This window comes from Candoia aspera, chromosome 5 (genome assembly GCF_035149785.1).
Source record: "Candoia aspera isolate rCanAsp1 chromosome 5, rCanAsp1.hap2, whole genome shotgun sequence".
Taxonomy (NCBI): Eukaryota; Metazoa; Chordata; class Lepidosauria; order Squamata; family Boidae; genus Candoia; species Candoia aspera.
This window is the reverse complement of record NC_086157.1, coordinates 91,534,878-91,557,717: the sequence shown is the minus strand read 5'-3', so window position 1 is coordinate 91,557,717 and position 22,840 is coordinate 91,534,878. Positions and strand designations below refer to the sequence as shown.

Sequence of the window (22,840 nt, the reverse complement as noted above, 5' to 3'; positions counted from 1 at the left end):
ATTACAACTTTTTTCATATGCCTCCAAAACCTTTATCAAACCATTTGATCACAAAGATACCATTTGTCTGCAATGATACCCTAATTACAAAGAATCTGAAAAGAAAATAGTAGAAAAATGCAATTTGGTTAATTTTTACTTCTCTGGAACCTACATCAAATTATTTGACTGCAAGGAAAGCTAAGCTATAAAACTTGGGCCTAGTATAATTTTTATCCAGAACTGTCATTCTCCTCTATCAAACAGGAGTTTGTACCTCTTAAGGTCTGATGTTCTTATTCAAGTTGTTTATTCATTTTAATTGTTACTTTTGGAGTTCACATTGTTCATATCAATACTTTGGGCTATGAGCTTTGCCCACTGTTTGAATTATCTTCAAAATTAGGGCCTTTAATCAGATGTAATCTTTTTGCCAACAGTTATGTCTGTGTACCATGTTAACAAAGATGCTGGGTGTCTAGTATTTCCTTCATTTTGTGTGTGTTTGTGTGTGCGTGTGTGTGTGTATACACCAATGACAATAGGTACAGCAACCAGTCTTAGAATTGACACTAAAGGTTTTGAAATGGCATCTTTTAGGTTTGATTTTGAACAGTAAAAGAACAAGCAGTCAAGAAATGTAACACAGACCAGCACTTGGTAAGATAGCAATAAAGGCCTTGGAAGAGATATACAGTGCTGTGATGTGTCTTTACTTAAAAATATCAGAATCATACAGGCAATGATGTTTTCTGTGATACTCAATGCCAACAAAAAATGGACTCTAAAGAAGCAGGATAGAAAAATCTTTGACACTTTTGAGCTATGGGGATAGACTCCTGAGAATATCATAGGTAGCCAAGAAAACAAATAAGTGGACCATAGAACAATAAATTCAGAATTCTCACTCAAGGTACCAATGACCAGGCTCAAATTTTGAACACATTATCTAAAGCCCTAGCTCTTTTAAGAAGTCTGGTGAAGATGGAAGGAAAGAGAAGAAGATGATGACTAACAACAAGGTGGATGGACTCAATTACATCATTGTTGGAAGATCTGACGGGCCGAGTTGGGGACAGATCACTCCTTGTGGTCACTAAGAGTTGAAACTCACTTGTTGGCACATAGTCCATCACTAATTGTAGAATGTTTTGCTTTTGTTAGATTTTCATAGAGCAGTGAAACATGCTGTGCTTCTGCGTAAGCAAAATCTTCTTTGTATTTTATGATTATCCATGAAAAGGTTTAGCTACATCCATGCAATGTTTCTTGGCTTAGGTGACTAACACAGTAAATTAATTAACAATTAATTTGTCAAGCGATCTTCAGCTTAAATTAAATGCCATTCTATGAAAGCAGTTTCAGCTTTCACTACATTTTTCCCCAATGAATTTTTGGTATGTAGTGTGTACCTGCTGTCATAAATCAGCATGTTCATTCATATGTGTGAAGCAGATTGCTTATCTGTACAAGTGATCATTTCTGCATTCATTCAACTTATTTTTTCTTCACTGTCAGTGCCACAGTATATTTTCATCCTTCTCTGTCTAGGATTGCTTTGATTGACTGGGAAATTGCTTTGACATAGTCTTTGAATTATTTATTTATTTATTTATTTAATCAAATTTATACACCAGTATCTCACTGTGGAAGTGACTCTGGGCAGCTTACAAATTAAAGGTCATAAAGAACCATTATAAAATGTACAGAAAATACAGTTAAAAGAAAAAAGCTAAAAGGTGGAAAGAATGTTCTCAACCTTCAACCACCCCCAGGGCTGCCTACCACTATTGGATCCCCAAGCCAGATGGCAGAGCCAGGTCTTAACGCTCTTCTGGAAGGCCAGAAGAGTGGGGGCCAACCTCATCTCAAAGGACAAGATGTTCCATAGGGCGGAGGCAACGGCAGAAAAGGCTCTCCTCCTAGACCCCCACCAGTCAAAATTCTTTAGCTGACAGTGTCCATAATATTCCCTTCCTCCCAGACCGGGTGGGATGGGTTGGAATACATGACAGTTCCTCGAATAACTTGGGGCCATGCCATTATGGGCTTTAAAGACTATAACCAACACCTTGAATTGGACCCAGAAGTACACCGGCACCCAATGCAGCTTGTGCAGGAGAGGTTTATAGTGCTAGAGACACCCATAACGTCGCTGGAGGAAGATGAAGACTGAATCTGACCAAACACAAGCTAGAGCCACTATTAAGGCCTACCTTGTGGCAGTAAGAGTGGCGAAACGTAAGTATTTCTCTGCTCTTATTGCATCCGCAGAATGCCACCCGACGGCCCTGTTTAAGATCGCTCGATCTCTTCTAGGTCAGGTAGATCTAGGGACCCACTTACAGGGCCGTTTCACAGCATCTGCAGGATAAAATCGCTCAGTTCCATTCTAAGTTGGACCCTAAGCATGAAGCAGAGTTTGGGGAGATGTCAGGGGAATGTACTTACCCTGTTATCTGGGAATGGTTTGATCCTGTTGGGCCTGAGGAAGTGGACAGGATCCTCTGGACTGTGAATGCAACGACATGTCAGCTTGACCCATGCCCTTCCTGGCTGATAAAATCAGCCTGGGAAGTGACTTGTGGTTGGGTCCAGGTGATGGTTAATGCATCTCTGAGGGAGGGGGTATTTCCGGCTGCTTTTAAGGAGGCCCTGGTATACCCCCTCCTTAAGAAGCCATCCCTGGACCCTACTATACTGGGCAATTTTTGCCCTGTCTCCCACCTTCCCTTTTTGGGGAAGGTGGTTGAGAAAGTGGTTGCATTGCAGCTCCAGAGAATTCTGGAGGAAATGGATTATCTGTACCCCTTTCAGTCAGGTTTCAGGCCAGGATATGGGACAGAGACTGCATTGGTCGCACTTATGGATCTCTGGTGGGAGCGGGATGGAGGAAGTGCATCCATCCTGGCTCTCCTAGACCTCTCAGTGGCTTTCGATACCATCGACCATGGTATCCTTTTGGGGTGGCTCAGGGGTTTGGGGGCAGGCGGTGTAGTTTTGCGCTGGTTCACCTCCTTCCTCTTTCCCAATTGGTGGTTATAGGAGAGGAGAGATCTGGCCCTCAACCCCTCCACTGTGGGGTGCCACAGGGATTGGTACTCTCTCCTCTTCTATTTAACATCTACATGAAACTGCTGGGTGAGATCATCCATCACCATGGGATGAGGTATCATTAATATGCCGATGACACTCAGTTATATATCTCCATCCCGGGTGAAGTAAGTGATGTGGTCTCCACCCTTTCCAAGTGCCTGGGGGATGTGGGGGTCTGGATGGGGAACAACAGGGTTCAGTTGAACCCTGGTAAGCCAGAGTGGCTGTGGATTGATGGCCCCTCGGGTTCCAGGAAGTTGTCATCTTTGGTTCTGGATGGGGTGGCACTGCCCCATTCGGAACCAGTGCGGAACCTGGGGTCCTCCTGGACTCGCAACTCCTGCTTGAAGAGCAGGTGGCAGTCGCGGCCAGGAGGGCCTTTGCACATCTTAGGGTGGTGTGCCAACTACGCCCATTCCTGGACCGAGATGCCCTCCAAACAGTCACTCATGCCCTAGTCATCTCCCATATAGACTATTGCAATGAGCTCTACATGGGGCTACTCTTGAAGAGTATTTGGAAGCTTCAGCTGGTCCAGAATGTGGCTGTGCAGACAGTTACCAGTGCTGTAAAATCGGCCTGTGTGACACCACTGTTATGCGAGCTGCATTGGGTACCAGTTTGCTTCCGGGTCCAATTCAAGCTGTTGATTATCACCTTTAAAGCCCTACATGGCATGGGACCAGGGTATCTGAGGGACCATCTCATCCCCATAACATCGATCCACCCCACCCGGTCAGGCAGGGAGGGCATGCTACGGACCCCATCAGTAAAGGAATTTCATCTAGCAGGGTCCAGGAGGTGAGACTTCTCTGCAGTGGTGCCCACCCTTTGGAATATCTTGCCCCCAGAGTTAAGATGGGTTTCCTCATTCTCGGACTTCCGGAAGAAACTGAAGACCTGGTTCTGCCGCCTTGCTTGGGAGGGGGAGAGCGATAGGTCCACCTGGGGATGGCTGGTGCCATAGCACCTCTTAGTGATTGTGTTCCATCTCCACTTAGATTTTTAATTTATTTTATTAATATCTTAATGGTAATTTAGATGGCTATATTTTTAGTGTTATTCTATTTATTTTATTTTTTTTAAGAGTCCCCCATTGGGGGAGATGGTCAGTGACATAAATTTAATAAATAAATAAATAACTGCCTTCCTGCTGCATTCTGCACAAGCTGCAGCTTCCGGATAATTTTCAAGGGTAGCCCCATGTAGAGTGCATTGCAGTAGTCCATACGAGAGATGACCAGGGCATGAGTGACTGAGAGAAGGGCTTCCTGATCCAGGAAAGGGTGCACCCCGAGCACAAAACAAAGTTGACCAAAGGTCCTCCTAACCATGACTGCCACCTGCTCTTTGAGCAAGAGTCTTGAGTCCAAGAGGACTCCCAGATTATGCACCGGGTCTGTCTGGGACAGTGCAACCCCATCAAAGACTGAAGATGGTAAATCCCCAGGTACAGAAGAGCCCTGCACCCACAGCCACTCCATCTTACCAGGGTTCAGCTGAAGCCTGCTGCTCCCCATCCAGACTCCTATAGCCTCCAGGCTCCTGTCCACAGGGAGGCCAAGTTCTGTTTATCCGTAAGCATGGAAACTGATGGGGTGACATTGGGCCAGTCACTGTCTGTCAGCCCAACTTACCTTGCAGGGATGTTCTGGAGAAAAATAGGAAGAGGGAGCTGTATGCTGCCTTGAGCTGCTATATAAAAGGTAGGATAAAAATCTAATAAACTGCATTACATGAATAGAATGCTATAGAGAATAAGGATGATGACCGTGATGGAAAGATGTAAGAACTGTTATCTAGACAAATGGGGTTGAAATATTTTTTAAGTCCTGAGAATCAAGGAAATATTTGGAAGTGGCTCAGGCAGATGCCTTCCTGATTCACTGGTATATAAGAAAGATGGTCGTGGTGGGGCTGCAGCACAATCAGACATTCAAGATTCTGTAATTCTAGCAAATCTCAATAAAGGTAGTTTTAGCCTTCCTGTGGAGTTGATTTCCTGGTTTAGTCTACTTGATAGGGCTTTCAAATGCAGTGGGCTCTCTTTAAAAATTATGTAGAAAATTCCTGAACAGGGCTCTGTCAAGACACAGAACTCCTGTATATAAATGCCCCAAATGCTAAAGAAATACAAACAGGCAACTTGTTATTATAGATAATAGTATGATGCAATAATATATTTGTTAATTATCCAATTGTATTTTTTCAGTTAAGGTCAATGATGGTAGAACCAAAAAATACTGATTTTTTAAAATAATCTTACATCAATCTGTTTTAAATACCTGTTAATTAGAAATTTTAATTTCTAAAAGTAGACAGAAAATCCTCAACTTCCTCATATGAAGTTGGATTAATGATCGAGAGAAATCTCAGTTAGCCAACTGCTGCATGGGTTAGAATTACTCACTGGCCAAAAGAATGTTGGGGATCCTGCTCAAAATCACTTCTATAAATTATATAAACAACATTCCTAAATATTTTGAAATTAACATTTTAAATATCTAAGCTTCCTGGACATAGTGATTCACTAGATTATAGTTTGTAATTGAAATCTGAATCTTAAAATTGGGAAAATGTGACAGAAAACAGTATAACACATGGGACTTGGAAAAAAAGGGTTACGCATAGTTTTGTGTACTTCTTATAAGATGTGTAACCAAAAAGTAAATGTTAATTTCAGTTGCAGTATGATGGTCTCACCTTTACTGTTTAATCCCAACAATTCATATGGGTTTTCTTTCTTACACAAATATTTAATAAGCAATTAATTTCCTTAATAATCAGGTTAAGAATAACTTTATATCTTATTCTCCTCTCCTTTTGTTATATGTTACAGCACATGCTTGTGTGTGCATGTGCGCGCACACACACACACAGTATATAATGATTAATGAAGATGTCTTTTGTAGTAAAGTCAAATAAAGAGTAAAAAGAGCCAAATTAGTTTGCAAGTTAGTAAGGCCCAAAATGAAATAATTATTTTTTTTAATTAAATTTTAATTTTAATCAGTTTGTTATTCCTTACAGTATATAAGATAATATGAAGAATAGCAATGGTTCTGTAGTATAGTTCTGCATCTAGTCTCAGGGTCATTCCTTGTATTTCCTTTTAAACAGAAGTTCAGTAGCATAAAACCTTGGACTGTTTCTGCTTCTTTGACTGAGCAATAAAAGACTACATGGACAACAGTCTAATGTGGTATAAGGCATATTTTAAATAAACTTTTCATTTTAATGTTTAATTTATTATAAGGTATTTATATTATTAAAATGTAATGTGAACTTTGAAAATTTTAAATGTAAATTTTAAATTTTAAAATTAAATCCATTAAATCAATTTCTGTAGGATCGAGGAGTAAAAGAAGATGAACTACAAAGTATACTGAATTACTTACTAACTATGCATGAGGTAAGTTCGTAATAGTTATAAAAAAAAATTCCCTTCTCACCCCTATGGGTGGTATGTGTCTTCCTCAATCCTGGGTCCTCTATCAGAGGCCAGGGAGTTTGAGGGTTCTACACAGTATCTTAGCTGTTCCTAGCACTGCACTCTTCTGGACAGAGAGCTCTGATGTTGTTCCTGGGATCTCTTGGAGCCACTCTCCCAGCTTGGGGGTCACAGCCCCAAGTGCCCCTACCACCACTGGGACCACTTTGGCCTTCACTTTCCACATTCTCTCTAGTTCTTCCTTCGGGCCCTGGTACTTCTCCAGCTTCTCATACTCCTTCTTCCTGATGTTGCTGTCACCTGGCACTGCTACATATATCACCACCGCTGTCTTCTGATCCTTGTCTATCACTACAATGTCCGGTTGATTGGCCAGTACCTGCCTGTCTGTCTGGATCTGGAAGTCCCATGGGATCTTAGCCCTGTCATTCTCCACAACATTCTGTGGAATCTCCCATCTGGACTTGGGAGGGTCTAGCCCATACACTGTGCAGATGTTCCTGTACACAATGCCAGCTACTTGGTTGTTCCGTTCAGTGTATGCTGTTCCTGCCTGCATCTTACACCCTGCCACTATGTGTTGGACTGTCTCTGAGGCCTCTCTGCACAGTCTGCACCTTGGGTCCTGTCTAGTGTGGTAGACCCCTGCTTCTATAGATCTGGTGCTTAGTGCCTGTTCTTGTGCTGTTATGACCAGCGCCTCAGTGCTGTCTTTCAGTCCAGCCCTTTCCAGCCACTGGTAGGATTTCCCAAGGTCAGCCACCTCAGCTATCTGTTTGTGGTACATCCCATGCAGGGTCTTGTCTTGCCATGGCACTTTCTCTGCTTGATCTTCCTTCCATGTCTGCTGCTGCCTCAGGCATTCTCTCAACAGCTCATCTTTAAGTGCCATCTTACTGATGTACTCCTGGATGCTCTGGGTCTCATCCAGGACAGTGGCTTGGACACTCACCAGACCCCACCCTCCCTCTTTCCACCTGGTATACAGTCTCTGGGTGTTGGACTTGGGATGGAAGCCTCCGTACATTGTGAAGAGTTTCCTTGTCTTCACATCAGCAGCGTCCATGTCCTCCTTTGGCCAGTTCACTATACCAGCAGGGTATCTGATGACTGGCAGGGCATACATGTTGATGGCATGGATCTTGTTCTTCCCATTGAGCTGGCTCTTTAGGACCTGTCTTATCCTTTGGCGGTACTTGGTTGTTGCTGTCTTCCTTGCCTCCTCATCGTGGTTCCCATGTGTCTGTGGGATACCAAGGTACTTGTAGCTGGTCTGTATGTCTGCTATGTGGCCTGCTGGCAGTTCCACCCCATCAATCTTAACTACCATCCCTCTCTTTACTACCATCAGCCATACTTCTCCAGTTCGAATGACATCCCAATGTCCTCACTGTAGATCTGTGTCAGGTGGATCAGTGAGTCGAAGTCTCATTTGCTCTTAGTGTGCAGCTTGATGTCATCCATGTAGAGGAGGTGGCGGATGGTAGTTCCACTCTTGAACTTGTATCCGTATCCACTTCTTGTGATAATCTGGCTGAGGGGGTTCAAGCCCATGCAGAACAGCAGTGGAGACAGTGCATCACCTTGGTATGTGCCACACTTGATGCAAGCTGCCTTGAGTTGACTTCCAGTGTTGTCTTCCACAGTCCCATTGAGTTCTTGAGGAAGGTCCTGAGTGTCCTGTTGACTTTGTATAGTGCCAGGCATTCACAGATCCATGTACAGTATGTGGCATTGAGTTATAGGCTTTACTATAGTCATATCAGGCTGTGCGCAGATTGGTCTATCTAGATCTTGAGTCTCGGGTGACTGCTCTATCTATGAGCAACTAGTGTTGCTATTTGGAGCTTCTGGTGTTGTTCCCAATGCCCTTCTGAATTGCACTCATGTACTATATGGTCCTGCAGCTTGGTGGCTATGATGCCTGATAGGACTTTCCATGTTGTGGGGAGGCAGGTTATTGGCCAGTAGTGTTCCCTTGTTGGGGTCTTTCATGATCAGCATTGTTCTACCTTGTGTTAGTCAGTCTGGGTGGGAGCCTGCTGCTAGTAGTTGTTCATCTGTGCTGCTAGGTGTTCATGCCCTGCTGTTAGTTTCTTTAGCCAGTAGGTGTGGATCATGTCTGGGCCAGGTGCTGTCCAGCTCTTCATGTTCTTCACCAGCTGTTGGATGTCTGCTACTGTGATGGTGATTGGTTCCTGCTCTGGGAGATTTCTGTGGTCTGTTCTCAGGTCCTGTATCCACTTTGCACTGGTGTTATGTGTCTTCTCTTTCTCCCACATGTTCTTCCAGTACTGTTCAGTTTCTGCTGTTGGTGGCTCCGCTGTTACTGTGTTGTTGCGCTGCAGTTGGGAGTACAGCTTGGATGGTTCTTTGGTGAACAGGGCATTTATCTTCTTGGCCTCTGCTTCTCTAGTATATCTCCTTAGCCTGGTAGCCAGTGCTGTGAGACTTTGTTTAGCAGTCTCTAGGGCTTCAGATGGAGTCAGGCCCTTGTATTTTTCCAGTAGCCGAGTCTTATCCTTAATCTCCACAACCTTCTGTAGTTCTACCAGCTGACTAACTTCTCTCTGAGTTGCCTTGATCTTAGCCTCCAACCTCATTTTCCAGGAGGGGTATGTACTGCTGTTCTTCTTGATCATGTAGCCAAGCATCTCCAGGATTACAGCAGCTGTAGCATATACTAGTTCATTGGTTTGAGTTATGGTGGTAGTAGGGAGTAGGGATTGTCGCAAGGGCTCTTTTGGCATCTTCTAGCATACTATCTGATAGTACTTCTCCACTTAGCCTTGGTAATGGTCTCGACTGTAGCTAGTTTATCCATGATCTTTTGCCTCATATCAGCTGCTGTGGTCTGTAATGGGGTAGCAGCAACGTTCCAGCTTCAGGTGTTGGCTGGACCTCCAGTTGTTCTTCCGGGTCTTCTTGAGTGTGGGATATAATGGGTAGTTGGCCTATCTCAAGTTGTGAGAGCAGCTTCCTCTTCACCATGTTGAAGTGTTGGGTAACTAGCTGTTTCTCAGTTAGGATGGATGCAGGTCTTCAGTCCGTCCATAGTTCCCTCATGCGTTTCATATATCCCCTCTGATTAGGTCTGCTGTTGTAGTAGCATTCCATCAATTCCAGGTTCTCTTGTCTTGTCCATCTATGTTTTGTTCCAGTAGCCCACTTATCGTCAGATTGTCCTGGTTCCCCAACATCTGATGTGGACCTTGTTAATCCAGGCGACGTCCCAGCCGGCATGACTCTCTTAGTTCGTGTCACTCTCATATTTGAAATAGGCAGGTGAAGTGTTAGGGGGTCTTTGCCCAAGGACCCCTACTGGTACCGTAGGTACAGCCAGGATTTGAACCCCAGTCTCCCGCTCCAAAGGTGGCGTTCTAACCACTACGCTATCCAGCCATATAATTTTTTTTCTTTTTTCTTTAAAAAGAAAAAGAAAAAAATATTATATATATATATATATACACATACACATACACATACACACATACATACATACATATACTTATATATGTAATTTAATCTATTACTATATGCCATTCTGGGATTGAGGATTTGGGTATAAATCCTTACACATAATAAAAATATTAATTTAAAAAGTCCATGTAATAAGTATTTCTCTAACATTATAATGTGTTACCTAGGATGAAAATATTCATGATGTGCTTCAGTTGCTAGTGGCTTTAATGTCTGAACATCCAGCATCTATGATACCTGCCTTTGATCAAAGAAATGGAATACGGTAAGTTTAAGTAGAAATAATAATTCTATAGCTCTCATTTTTCTGGTAGATGAATAAGTTGGAAAATGGCAGTATCCTTATGAAAGTGGGGGGATGTTGGCATTTAATGTTGCTATAATGCATTGAAAATCGAATTCAGAATTGAAAGATGTCAGTATTTAAACAAAAACAATACCTTGTTTTATATTATTTTAGACAAAGTACAAATAGTCATATTGTTTCAAAATACTGAGTGATCAGAACAGTTAATGTAACTGCTTATATGTTTCATGTTTAACTAAAACATAACAAAAACAACAACAATAATTTATTAAAGTTATATGCTGCCTGACTCCCAATGACTCTGGACTTCTTACAAATGACAAACTTGCACAAAACGGTGTTTAAATAGTTAGATATGTTGAATGATGATTTTTTAAAATTAAGTATATAATATTGATACATACTTAATACATTTGTCCTGACAAGATTGAACATCACATCACTCATTAATATAGAAGTAGAACAAAGTTTTAGATAATGGGCATATTTAGAGTTTTGAGATATGTTTTGGGTTGTTTCATGGGGAGGCAGCTTGCCTATCCACAAAATGAATATTGTATGACGGTCAGTCAAAAATACCAATTTATTATCTACTTGAAATTGGCAAGTGAGATCATATCTCGTTGCCATAAACTTACCTCTTTTTTCTCTTCAGGCGTTATATTTCCTCCAGAGTGCTGCTCAGGAGCTCCATCATTTTTATTTTCTAAAATCTCTGTGGAGCCCATGTGGGTTCATAGCAGTGACTGTATATACTTTGAAAACAATTTAATAAAACTGCTTCAGACCTTGTCCCAGTGTGAGCCCAGCCACTCTCTGTGATGCATGGAAGCAGCCAACCATTTTCAGGCGCTTGTGTGAACTTGAAAAAGAAAAGCATGTCTAGGTCATATTGGTGCCCAAAGGCTCCATATTTCCTGTACCGGTATTACTGCATCCAGGCACTGATCTACTGTTGCGTCATCTGATTCAGATAAAAAAGGGAATAGTTAGATACTGTTTTCATACTGATAACAGTGTACACCATAGCCTCCAGTTATTTCACTTGGCAATTTCATGTAAACATTAAACAGTCTGAGATAGATCAGATAGAGATGCAGATACTCTACAGGATGTAAGACATACATGCTGAGAAAGAGGCACTTTGAATATGAGCAGAACAAGCAGAATGACTTGATTTTCTTTTACCCTTTTAAAAAGTTTTGCTAAGTGCCAAATTTTACACTCTCTTATACTTTCTTCTTTCAGGGTGATTTATAAATTATTGGCTTCAAAAAGTGAGAGTATTTGGGTTCAGGCTCTGAAGGTGCTAGGATATTTTCTCAAACATCTGGGTCATAAGTAAGTAAACTGTTTCAGTTGCTAATGTTTTTTCAAACCCTTTTGCTTGTTTAGTTACATAATTGTCCTTTTATTTTTTCCTTTTTCCCTATTAAAAAAAGACTGCAGAAAGCTGGACTAGATTTGGTCATACTTTGAGGTATCCATTGAAATCAGTGGATTGTTAGGTCTAAATTCTTGGTGCTCTCTGAGCCTTGTTGGTTTCTTGCCCAGAGAGCACCAAGGACTCCACAGTTCAACCCTGAGCTACAAATATTTGTAGCTTTGATAGGTCTAAATTCAATTATAACTTTGCTTCAAACTAGAATATTTATTTCTTTTTACTTAGTAATTAGTTGATTATTTTATGATTTTTATTTATATCTCATTTATATCTCATTTTTTTCTAAAGTTGTGCTCACAATTGTTTTGGTTCAAAATATATCAGTAGTTCTGATCTAGCAAGCTTAATATATGGACTAAAATTGTATAGTGGATTTGTCAGATTCTTAAATTATTTTTCTATATGGTTATGGAAAAAACAAAACTGCTATTTCTTTTAAATATACTGTAATGTTAAAGATATACAGTATGCGTACTGTACCATGTGTGATTGGAACTATGGAATCTCACAAGACTGAAAGATTCTTCAATATTACATTTCCTCTAGATAATGTTAATTGTTATCTTTTGTTGTTGTGAAAATCTGCTTAAATTTAAGTACATTCCATACTTTTGTCCTTCAGGCGAAAAGTTGAAATCATGCATACACATAGCCTGTTCACTCTCCTTGGAGAAAGGCTGATGTTACATACAAATACTTTGACGATTACAACTTACAACACCCTGTATGAGGTATATTATATTAACCTCTTTACTGAAATATCCTTTGTGAAAATATTAATTATTTTAAAAGGTGGCTTGTTTCAGTAATTATTAGATTCAGTCTACTAATAACCACTAATAAAAATATTTGTTTCATCTCAGTCACTAATTTACATTAATATTACATTGTGGCATGAGTAAAACCTGTTCCCTATGATTAAACTTTGCTTATTTTTAATGCATATCATTAATTGAATTAATTAAATAATTGAATATTTTTAAGTTTATCTACTCATTATTCTGTGTTTTTGTTTTATACATATAATGACTAGCATGCCATTTGAATGTTCTGATCCTGAAATGAGCACCTCCATCCTCAACAAAGGTAGCTCAGATTTTGGAACAGGCCATTCTGAATGTAGTGGAAGTCAGCCAACCTTAGGATTGGCTAAGTTGGACCAATTCTGGACCATTTGGAACAGGTCTGGCCCATTTCAGACAATTTCTAGGACACTCAGAATGGTTCATTCCAAGGCCAAAACAGAAGGTTTGCACATTCTGACTTCTGTCTTTCTTAAACGCCTAATAACAGCTGATGCTTGAACAATTCAGTTTGTACCTGCTAAATGGGTATAAGGAATTGAAATGTAGTTATATATTAGAATCCATTTTAAAACGTATGTCCTGAGGGGGGGGGGGAAACATTTTTGCAAGGCTAAAAAAGGTGCAGTATAAATTGAAATAATGATAGAAAGTTAAGAATTGTGTAAGCTGAGAGGAAGATACATTAAAATATGTATTTATGCATGCAATCATTTATTGGGGAAACAAAATGGGATAAAAATAAGGACTAGAAATATAATTAAAGCATTTTAATTTTAATCAAAATACGACGTCGCATATCAGACTATCAGTATATGACATGCAGTGCTGGAGATAGTATCCATCTCAATAATGCTTGTTGAAAAGCACAAGAATGCAGTTGTCCTGTCCGGTATGTGGGATTCCAGTGAGCCATCCTGCTCGTCCTTGTGTTTCATCACAACAGTCCTTTTGTACAAGTATTTTAAGAAAAAAAGTGAAATTCAAAACTGTGCATAATTCATAAAAGTTACATCATACATCAGGGTATAAATACCACAATTATGATTTAAATATCATTATTTTCATTCCATGCCAAACATAACTGTTGTCTATGTAAATCAATTCAAACAATGTCACCTGTTAAGTGAAATAAATTAGATTATCTATTAATAGTCTAGAAATCTGGAGATAATGTTCCTAGCAAAAGCGAACATTTTAGTATATTTTTTCCTCCAAAACTAATTTGTTATAACTGGAATTATTGGTTATGTTCAAAACAGTTCATTTGCTCATTTAGTTCTGGAACCAATTCAAGAAATTTGAATATAACTTTGACATTCTGGTTCAGTGGTAGCATCTAACAGGTCCCATTTGCGTACTTTTAAATTTAAATATAATATGGTTTTTTACTTCAGCAAAGAATTGTTACCTTGTCGTGGTGCTGCAGCTTGAGCACCTCAATGATCCCGTGAAGGGCCACCCAAGACGGGAAGGTCATGACAGAGAGGTCAGACTAAATGCGATCCCTGGGGAAGGTAATGGCAACCCACCCCAGTATTCTTGCCGTGAAAACTAAATGGATCAGTACAACCAGAGATATGTTGGTATACCATCGGAAGATGAGACCCCCAGGTGGGAAGATGGTCAAAATGCTACTGGGGAGGAACAGAGGATGAGTTCAACTAGCCCCAGATGTGATGACGCAGCTAGCTCAAAGCTGAAAGGAAGGCTAGCAGCCGATAGTGCTGGTGGTGAACGGCGAATCCGATGTTCTAAGGATCAACACGCCATTGGAACCTGGAATGTAAGATCTATGAGCCAGGGCAAATTGGATGTGGTTATTGCTGAGATGTCAAGATTAAAGATAGACATTTTGGGCGCCAGTGAACTGAAATGGACTGGAATGGGCCACTTCACATCAAATGACCACCAGATCTACTACTGTGGACAAGAGGACCACAGAAGAAATGGAGTAGCCTTCATAATTAATAGTAAAGTGGCTAAAGCAGTGCTTGGATACAATCCAAAAAACGATAGAATGGTCTCAATTCGAATTCAGGGCAAGCCATCTAACATCACAGTGATCCAAATATACACCCCAACCACAGATGCTGAAGAAGCTGAAGTAGAGCACTTCTATGAGGATCTGCAGCACCTACTGGACAACACGCCTAAAAGAGACATTATTTTCATCACAGGAGACTGGAATGCTAAGGTGGGCAGTCAAATGACACCTGGAATTACAGGTACGCATGGCCTGGGAGAACAAAACGAAGCAGGACATAGGCTGATAGAATTTTGCCAAGACAACTCACTCTGCATAACAAACACTCTCTTCCAACAACCTAAGAGACGGCTTTAGACATGGACTTCACCAGATGGACAACACCCAAAATCAGATTGACTACATCCTTTGCAGCCAAAGGTGGAGGACATCTATACAGTCGGTAAAAACAAGACCTGGAGCTGACTGTAGTTCCGATCACGAACTTCTTATTGCACAATTTAGGATCAGACTAAAGAGATTAGGGAAGACCCACAGATCAGCTAGATACGAGCTCACTAATATTCCTAAGGAATATGCAGTGGAGGTGAAGAATCGATTTAAGGGACTGGACTTAGTGGATAGGGTCCCGGAAGAACTATGGACAAGTTCGCAACATTGTCCAGGAGGCGGCAACAAAATACATCCGAAAGAAAGAGAAAACCAAGAAGGCAAAATGGCTGTCTGCTGAGACACTCGAAGTAGCCCAAGAAAGAAGCAAAAGGCAACAGTGATAGGGGGAGATATGCCCAATTAAATGCAAAATTCCAGAGGTTAGCCAGAAGAGATAAGGAATTATTTTTAAACAAGCAATGCGCGGAAGTGGAAGAAGTCAATAGAATAGGAAGGACAAGAGACCTCTTCCAGAAAATTAGAAACATTGGAGGTAAATTCCAGGCCAAAATGGGTACGATCAAAAACAAAGATGGCAAGGACCTAACAGAAGAAGAAGAGATCAAGAAAAGGTGGCAAGAATATACAGAAGACCTGTATAGGAAGGATAACAATATCGGGGATAGCTTTGACGGTGTGGTCAGGGAGCTAGAGCCAGACATCCTGAAGAGTGAGGTTGAATGGACCTTAAGAAGCATTGCTAATAACAAGGCAGCAGGAGACGACGGCATCCCAGCTGAGCTGAACTGTTCAAAATCTTGCAAGATGACGCTGTCAAGGTCATGCATGCCATATGCCAGCAAATTTGGAAAACACAAGAATGGCCATCAGATTGGAAAAAATCAACTTATATCCCCATACCAAAAAAGGGAAACACTAAAGAATGTTCAAACTATCGAACAGTGGCACTCATTTCACATGCCAGTAAGGTAATGCTCAAGATCCTGCAAGGTAGACTTCAGCAATTCATGGAGCGAGAATTGCCAGATGTACAAGCTGGGTTTAGAAAAGGCAGAGGAACTAGGGACCAAATTGCCAATATCCGCTGGATAATGGAAAAAGCCAGGGAGTTTCAGAAAAACATCTATTTCTCTTTTATTGACTATTCTAAAGCCTTTGACTGTGTGGACCATAACAAATTGTGGCAAGTTCTTAGTGGTATGGGGATACCAAGTCATCTTGCCTGCCTCCTGAGGAATCTGTATAACGACCAAGTAGCAACAGTAAGAACAGACCACGGAACAACGGACTGGTTTAAGATTGGGAAAGGAGTATGGCAGGGCTGTATACTCTCACCCTACCTATTCAATTTGTACGCAGAACACATCATGCAACATGCTGGGCTTGAGGAATCCAAGGCTGGAGTTAAAATCGCTGGAAGAAACATTAACAATCTCAGATATGCAGATGATACCGCTTTGATGGCTGAAAGCGAAGAGGAACTGAGGAGCCTTATGATGAAGGTGAAAGAAGAAAGTGCAAAAGCTGGCTTGCAGCTAAACCTCAAAAAAACCAAGATGATGGCAACCAGCTTGATTGATAACTGGCAAATAGAGGGAGAAAACAGAGGCAGTGAAAGACTTTGTATTTCTAGGTGCGAAGATTACTGCAGATGCTGACTGCAGTCAGGAAATCAGAAGACGCTTAATCCTTAGGAGAAGAGCAATGACAAATCTTGATAAAATAGTTAAGAGCAGAGACATCACACTGACAACAAAGGTCCGCATAGTTAAAGCAATGGTGTTCCCTATAGTAACATATGGCTGCGAGAGCTGGACCATAAGGAAGGCTGAGAGAAGGAAGATAGATGCTTTTGAACTGTGGTGTTGGAGGAAAATTCTGAGAGTGCCTTGGACTGCAAGAAGATCAAACCAGTCCATCCTCCAGGAGATAAAGCCAGACTGTTCACTTGAGGGAATGGTATTAAAGGCAAAACCGAAATACTTTGGCCACATAATGAGAAGACAGGACACCCTGGAGAAGATGCTGATGCTAGGGAGAGTGGAAGGCAAAAGGAAGAGGGGCTGACCAAGGGCAAGGTGGATGGATGATATTCTAGAGGTGACGGACTCGTCCCTGGGGGAGCTGGGGGTGTTGACGACCGACAGGAAGCTCTGGCGTGGGCTGGTCCATGAAGTCACGAAGAGTCAGAAGCGACTAAACGAGTAAACAACAACAAATGGTTATTTCCATTTTTTCCATTTTTTCCATTGTTCTGGTTCCATTGTTGTCTTCTAATAATCTGATTATTGTTTGCTTGTAGTGTATGGATACATATAAATCGATTAAATAAATAAATAAATAGAATGTTATACATTTTTAAAGGCTTTTAATTATGTGCTTTTAAAAACACATCAGTACATTTGCATGAAGTAAATTAAGCTAAGAATGAATCATCCAAGGTCACTGCATTTAGTCCTTAAAGAGGTCTGTTCATTTTAGTCCCAATATCATGTTAGTGGAATCCATTTTTTTCGCAAATGATTTGAAATAGAGTGGAGTGAATGGAGTATTTTTCTATTACAGATCTTGACCGAACAAGTCTGTACACAGGTTGTTCATAAACCACATCCAGAACCAGATTCTACTGTGAAAATTCAAAATCCAAGTAAGAATTTATCTTTTTAATTTTGAGAGATGGTTGTAATAGATCTCATCCTTTTTACTAACTCAGCCGACTTCACCAGCTAGTACTGGCAGTCCACAAGTTCTATGAAATGCTTTTGGGTTCCAGAATTTCTGCTTTCCTCATGAAATGTAAGTGGACCCCAGAGTTCAGTGGCATTCATGGGTTGAGAGCGGGCAAGGGGGAGCAGAAAGAAAGCAGCACAGCAGTGTTACAATGGTAGCCCTGCCCCTTTGGTCTGGGTATTGTGACACCACACCTGCACATGAAAGAACAGGAGCTTGCAGCGCCACAACGCTGCTTTTCTTATTCTGGCAAAAGCAGGAAGCTCCTGTGGTTGCGCATTATTAGATGAGGATCCCTCCTTTGTTCCCTCCTGTTTTCTGTGTCTCTTCATCTCATGTAAACTTTCTCAAGAGGACTGGGAAAGCAGAGAGAAAGAGCAGGGTTGCACAGACAAGAGGAACGTTCCTCCTTTTATTTATGTATTCTGATATATCCCTGCCTTTTATTCAGAGATGGACAAAAGATGGAGAGAAAGGATAAACTAACACATGATGAAGAGAATTCTGTGGGCTCTGAGATATGACTGAGATAAGTCAGGGTACAGAAGGGTATTCCTCCTTGATATACTTTAGCTTTTTTCTACCCTTCCCCTTTCAGGCAGGTTTTGTTTTTTATTGTAAAAATCACTGTTAATACAATTATTGGAAATAGTTTGGAACTGATAGTAGGGAAATGTTACTGAGTTGTCTGTTACCAAGTTAATTTTATTGCACTGTAATGCTCCATTTCTAGCATCAATCTATCTTTCTTAGGATTAGACATTGTGCAAAGCCATGTTTGCTGCTTTATAATGATTCAAACCATTGTTTGTAAACATATATTATATATTTGCTCTTTTAAAGTGATCCTGAAAGTGGTGGCAACATTATTAAAAAATTCTGCACCAAGTGCAGAACTCATGGAGGTTCGGCGTTTGTTTTTATCAGATATGATCAAACTTTTCAGTAATAGCCGTGAAAATAGGAGGTATGTAAAGAATCGTCACATCCAGTAATGCAACTGTTCTTATGCAAATACTACAAAATAAGGGAAAGTTTTGTGTGATTATCCTCACCTACTCACATACATGTTAGGAGGGAACTAGTTTTTCTCTCTGTTTCTGTTTTGCATCACAAGATAAAGTAGTTAGAACTGCCCTACACAGAGATACCTTGGGTTTCATTCATGCTGACGCCCAGCGTACATGATGTATATGACTAGTGCTTTTGCTGCCACTACAACAACCTTCCCAAACTTTGTGTCCTCCAGATGTGTTTGATTTCCAGTACCCATAACGGCATACCCTTAATCTACCACTTCAGGGATAAGGCTTCTAAGGATATTACAACTGTATGTCTGTATTGTCCTGTTTGGGCACAGATATTCACTGAAGAGTGTTTCCTTACACCTTTTGTTGTTTGTTTCTGAATAACTTTTATTAATATATCATTTCCTGTTTTCTTTAGATGAAAAATCAAATTAAAATTAAGTAGTTAAAAAAAGCCTATCACAACTGCTGTTAAGTTTGGTGATGTCTCTTTTTATCCAGTATTCTGAATCATTATCCCATTACTAGAGGTTATAATTTTAACACTTACATTTTAACACTGTTTTCTTCTATTTCTGAATGGGTAATGAATATATATTGTTTACTTATGATTGCAAATCAATTTAAAAACACTGTTTTTATTAACATTTAGAATGGAGACCTCTGTTTTTCTGTTTTTCTTATTTATATGTACAATTAAAAAATTCAAGTGCCATGGAAGCTTACTGTGACTATTTTTATTTTAGGTGTTTACTTCAGTGTTCAGTATGGCAAGATTGGATGTTTTCTTTGGGATATATTAATCCTAAGAACTCTGAAGAACAGAAAATTACTGAGATGGTGTATAACATCTTTCGTATTCTTTTGTATCATGCAATAAAATATGAATGGGGAGGATGGAGGGTCTGGGTTGATACACTTTCCATAGCCCATTCCAAGGTAAGAATCTGAAGTTTAGTTAATATCATATGTCATAGATAAATTTTAGTGCCATCTTGTGGTCAGCATGCAGATTGGCATGTTACTGTTTCTGAATTACTTTAGTACAGTCCTTTTTTCAGCTACATCTGGTTAAATTGCTGTTACTATTTTCTGACATTGTAATTTGCTTGTGTTAAGGTTACCTATGAAGCTCACAAGGAGTACCTAGCAAAAATGTATGAGGAGTACCAAAGACAGGAAGAGGAGAATATCAAGAAGGGGAAAAAAGGGAACGTGAGCACTATCTCGGGACTTTCATCTCAGACAACTGGAGCAAAAGGTGCAATGGAGATTCGTGAAATTGAAGATCTTTCACAAAGCCAAAGTCCAGAAAGTGAAACAGACTACCCTGTCAGCACAGATACCAGAGATTTACTCATTGCAACTAAAGTATGTGATGATGTGCTTGGAAGTTCAGATAGACCAGGGAATGGTGTACATGTTGAGGTTCATGATCTGTTAGTTGATATAAAAGCAGAAAAGGTAGAAGCCACAGAAGTAAAGCTGGATGATATGGATCTATCACCAGAGACTTTGGTAACCAGAGAAAATGGTACCCTTGTGGAAGTAGAATCTTTATTAGACAATGTATACAGTGCTGCAGTTGAAAAACTTCAGAACAATGTTCATGGGAGTGTTGGCATAATTAAGAAAAGTGAAGAGAAGGACAATGGTCCCTTGATTACACTTGCTGATGATAAAGATGAACCTCCTAACAGCACCTCATTTCTCTTTGATAAAATATCCAGCCAAGAAGACAAGCTGCTTCCTGAATTGTCCAGCAATCACATCACTATTGCTAATATTCAAGAGGCTCAACTACATCTGGGTGTGAATAATGACCTTGGGCTTCTTTCTCATATGTCTAGCAGCGCTGACATAGCATGTGGTTCAAGCATTATAGAAGATAAGGAATTTAAAATTCATACTTCTGTTGATGCAATGGACTCACTATCTGAAAGAGAGCTGGCTTCATCATCTAAAGGGTTAGAATATACTGAAATGGCAGCTACAACCCTTGAAACTGAGTCTTCTGGGAAAACTGTACCAAATGTAGATGGAGGGAGTATCATATCAGATACAGAAAGATCTGATGATGGGAAAGAAGTAGGGAAGGAAATAAGAAAAATACAGACAACTACTACAACTCAAGTAAGTTTTTTAACACATAATTGTGTAGAAGTTATTATATTATTAAACATATGTAGTAATACTTTATTGATTAGCCATTCGGCCATATCAGAATACAAAATATAAAATACAGAATAATAATAAGACCATATGTTAAAAATAGAGTAAAAGATATGAGTAAAAGAAAATGCAAATCATATTTCTGTGTCACCCCTACAATTTACCCCAATCAGATCCACATATGCGATTCTCAATTGTATTGTTTTGTTCAAATAAAGGGCCATATTATATGTAATTTTTGGATTCTGACCACACATGAAATAATGTATACATTAAAACAACCTAATATAAGGAACCTAACAGGCCATTTGTTTAATGCGCAGTCCAAGATATTGATCTCTTTCTTTCCTGACACTCAAATAATACACTATGTGTTATGTCCTCTATCTCTGGGGCTCTGCAAATACAAGTATGTTCATCATAAGGACCTGGTTAAACCTTCCATATTTAACCATTGTGTCCAGTTGCTCAAATCTTGCTTGAGTAAATAACCCGCCAAGATGGTTGGGCATTTCTGTGTTTAAATACTTGGCAATTTGGAAGGTGTGTTTATAGCAGCTCATCCATTTCAGTGTGCCAGCCTTACTGAGGGTGGCTATATCTCTCTGAGTTTCAGTAACAAATTCTTTGTGCAGTAATCTTTTTAACTTGTTTTCCAGAGACAGTTGGACAAGAAACAGGGAGACCTCAGCTCCTGATATAATTTGTCAGTTGTACAATCCAAGAGGTCTCTAATTAAGATTTTGTCTTTTCTAACAGACACAGTTTTGGGAGTCTGTCAGTTTCTATTAAACATATATATTGTATAGTACCTAAAATAGAACGTATACTTTAATACTTTTATTTAGGCATCTTTTTTCAAATTATTTGCTGTGATGTTGTGTTCTGTATAAATTGCTTGGCTGCTATTCCAACAGAGAAACCAACATGACCAAAAAAAAAACCCCTGTGTAAAAGCTGCTTAGTACAATATTTAAAACAGTTTTTTCCTGAACTGAGGTAGGTCCTTGGTTTTCAAATGTAATGGATAATGCATCTGTGATTTCTCATGGGCATTTCATTAGGGCCCTTTCACACAAAAGTTTTCCCTGCTCAGTCTTCTGTTTGAATTCAAGAATATTTTCATCTCGCAGTCAGGGTTTTTTTGGATCTTATCATTACCTCAAGTGCAAAGTATTTAGTGAAGCTGTTCCACTTGGCTGGAATGTTCCCATATACAGTTTATTGATTCATTATCTCTCATTCTTCTTGGTGTTCAAGGGCATGCATAGCGTTACCTTTCTCCCAGAAGAAAAACCCTTTGAAGTAGAGTGGACATAAAGTAACTCAATGAAAATGTTATGGCTGAGGATGGATTTTTTTCTGTCTTCTAACACAACTGGAAGCTTTGGGGAGTGGCATCAAAATGTAATTGACAGGAGGGGAATCTAAGTAATGGGGTAAGAATCTACAGCCAGTGGGCCACCAGTGTTTTCAGTAGCAGATGCATGGGCTCAGTGATGGTTGTCCAAGCACTACTGTCCAGAAGAGGTCCTGCAGATAAAAAGGCATCTCAGTATCATTTTGTTTCCAGTTTCCATCCAATGAGTCAAAATCTTACCTTAAATTTTGAAGTCTCAGAATTTTGCTGATGCAATAGAGATCTTGTTGTTGTTGTTGTTCTGTGTCCCACATTTTAAATTGATTGATCATCTGCCATTGAGTTGGTGTCTGCTCTTAGTGACCACATACAGTAAGTAAATTTTCCCAAAGACAGCCTGTCCTTAATCTGGTACTTCAGATCTTCCAACAGTGCATCTATTATACACTAATGTAATGACTAAAAAAATGGACTTTGATTTGAATTTTCCAAATATGTGACATGAGCTAATCAGTTGATACTAAACAAGGTATGCTTTATCAGCCTCAGCCCCAACATCTGCAGTATATTGATCATAATACTGTATGTGCTTTTACCAGGTAGCTAAAAT

The 22,840-nt window shown here is 40.0% G+C and overlaps 1 protein-coding gene across 3 annotated transcripts in view; it reads left to right on the top strand.

The window, feature by feature from the left end:
* Positions 1–22,840, top strand: part of NBEA (neurobeachin) — a 454,810-nt gene that overhangs the window by 84,900 nt on the left and 347,070 nt on the right. For all 3 annotated transcript variants that reach the window (XM_063305700.1, XM_063305699.1, XM_063305698.1), the window contains exons 15-22: positions 6,425–6,487; positions 10,174–10,271; positions 11,562–11,654; positions 12,380–12,488; positions 17,506–17,587; positions 18,514–18,637; positions 19,445–19,637; positions 19,818–20,831. In XM_063305700.1, the coding sequence (XP_063161770.1) occupies positions 6,425–6,487; positions 10,174–10,271; positions 11,562–11,654; positions 12,380–12,488; positions 17,506–17,587; positions 18,514–18,637; positions 19,445–19,637; positions 19,818–20,831 (1,776 nt within the window). The remainder of the gene's footprint in view (positions 1–6,424; positions 6,488–10,173; positions 10,272–11,561; positions 11,655–12,379; positions 12,489–17,505; positions 17,588–18,513; positions 18,638–19,444; positions 19,638–19,817; positions 20,832–22,840) is intronic.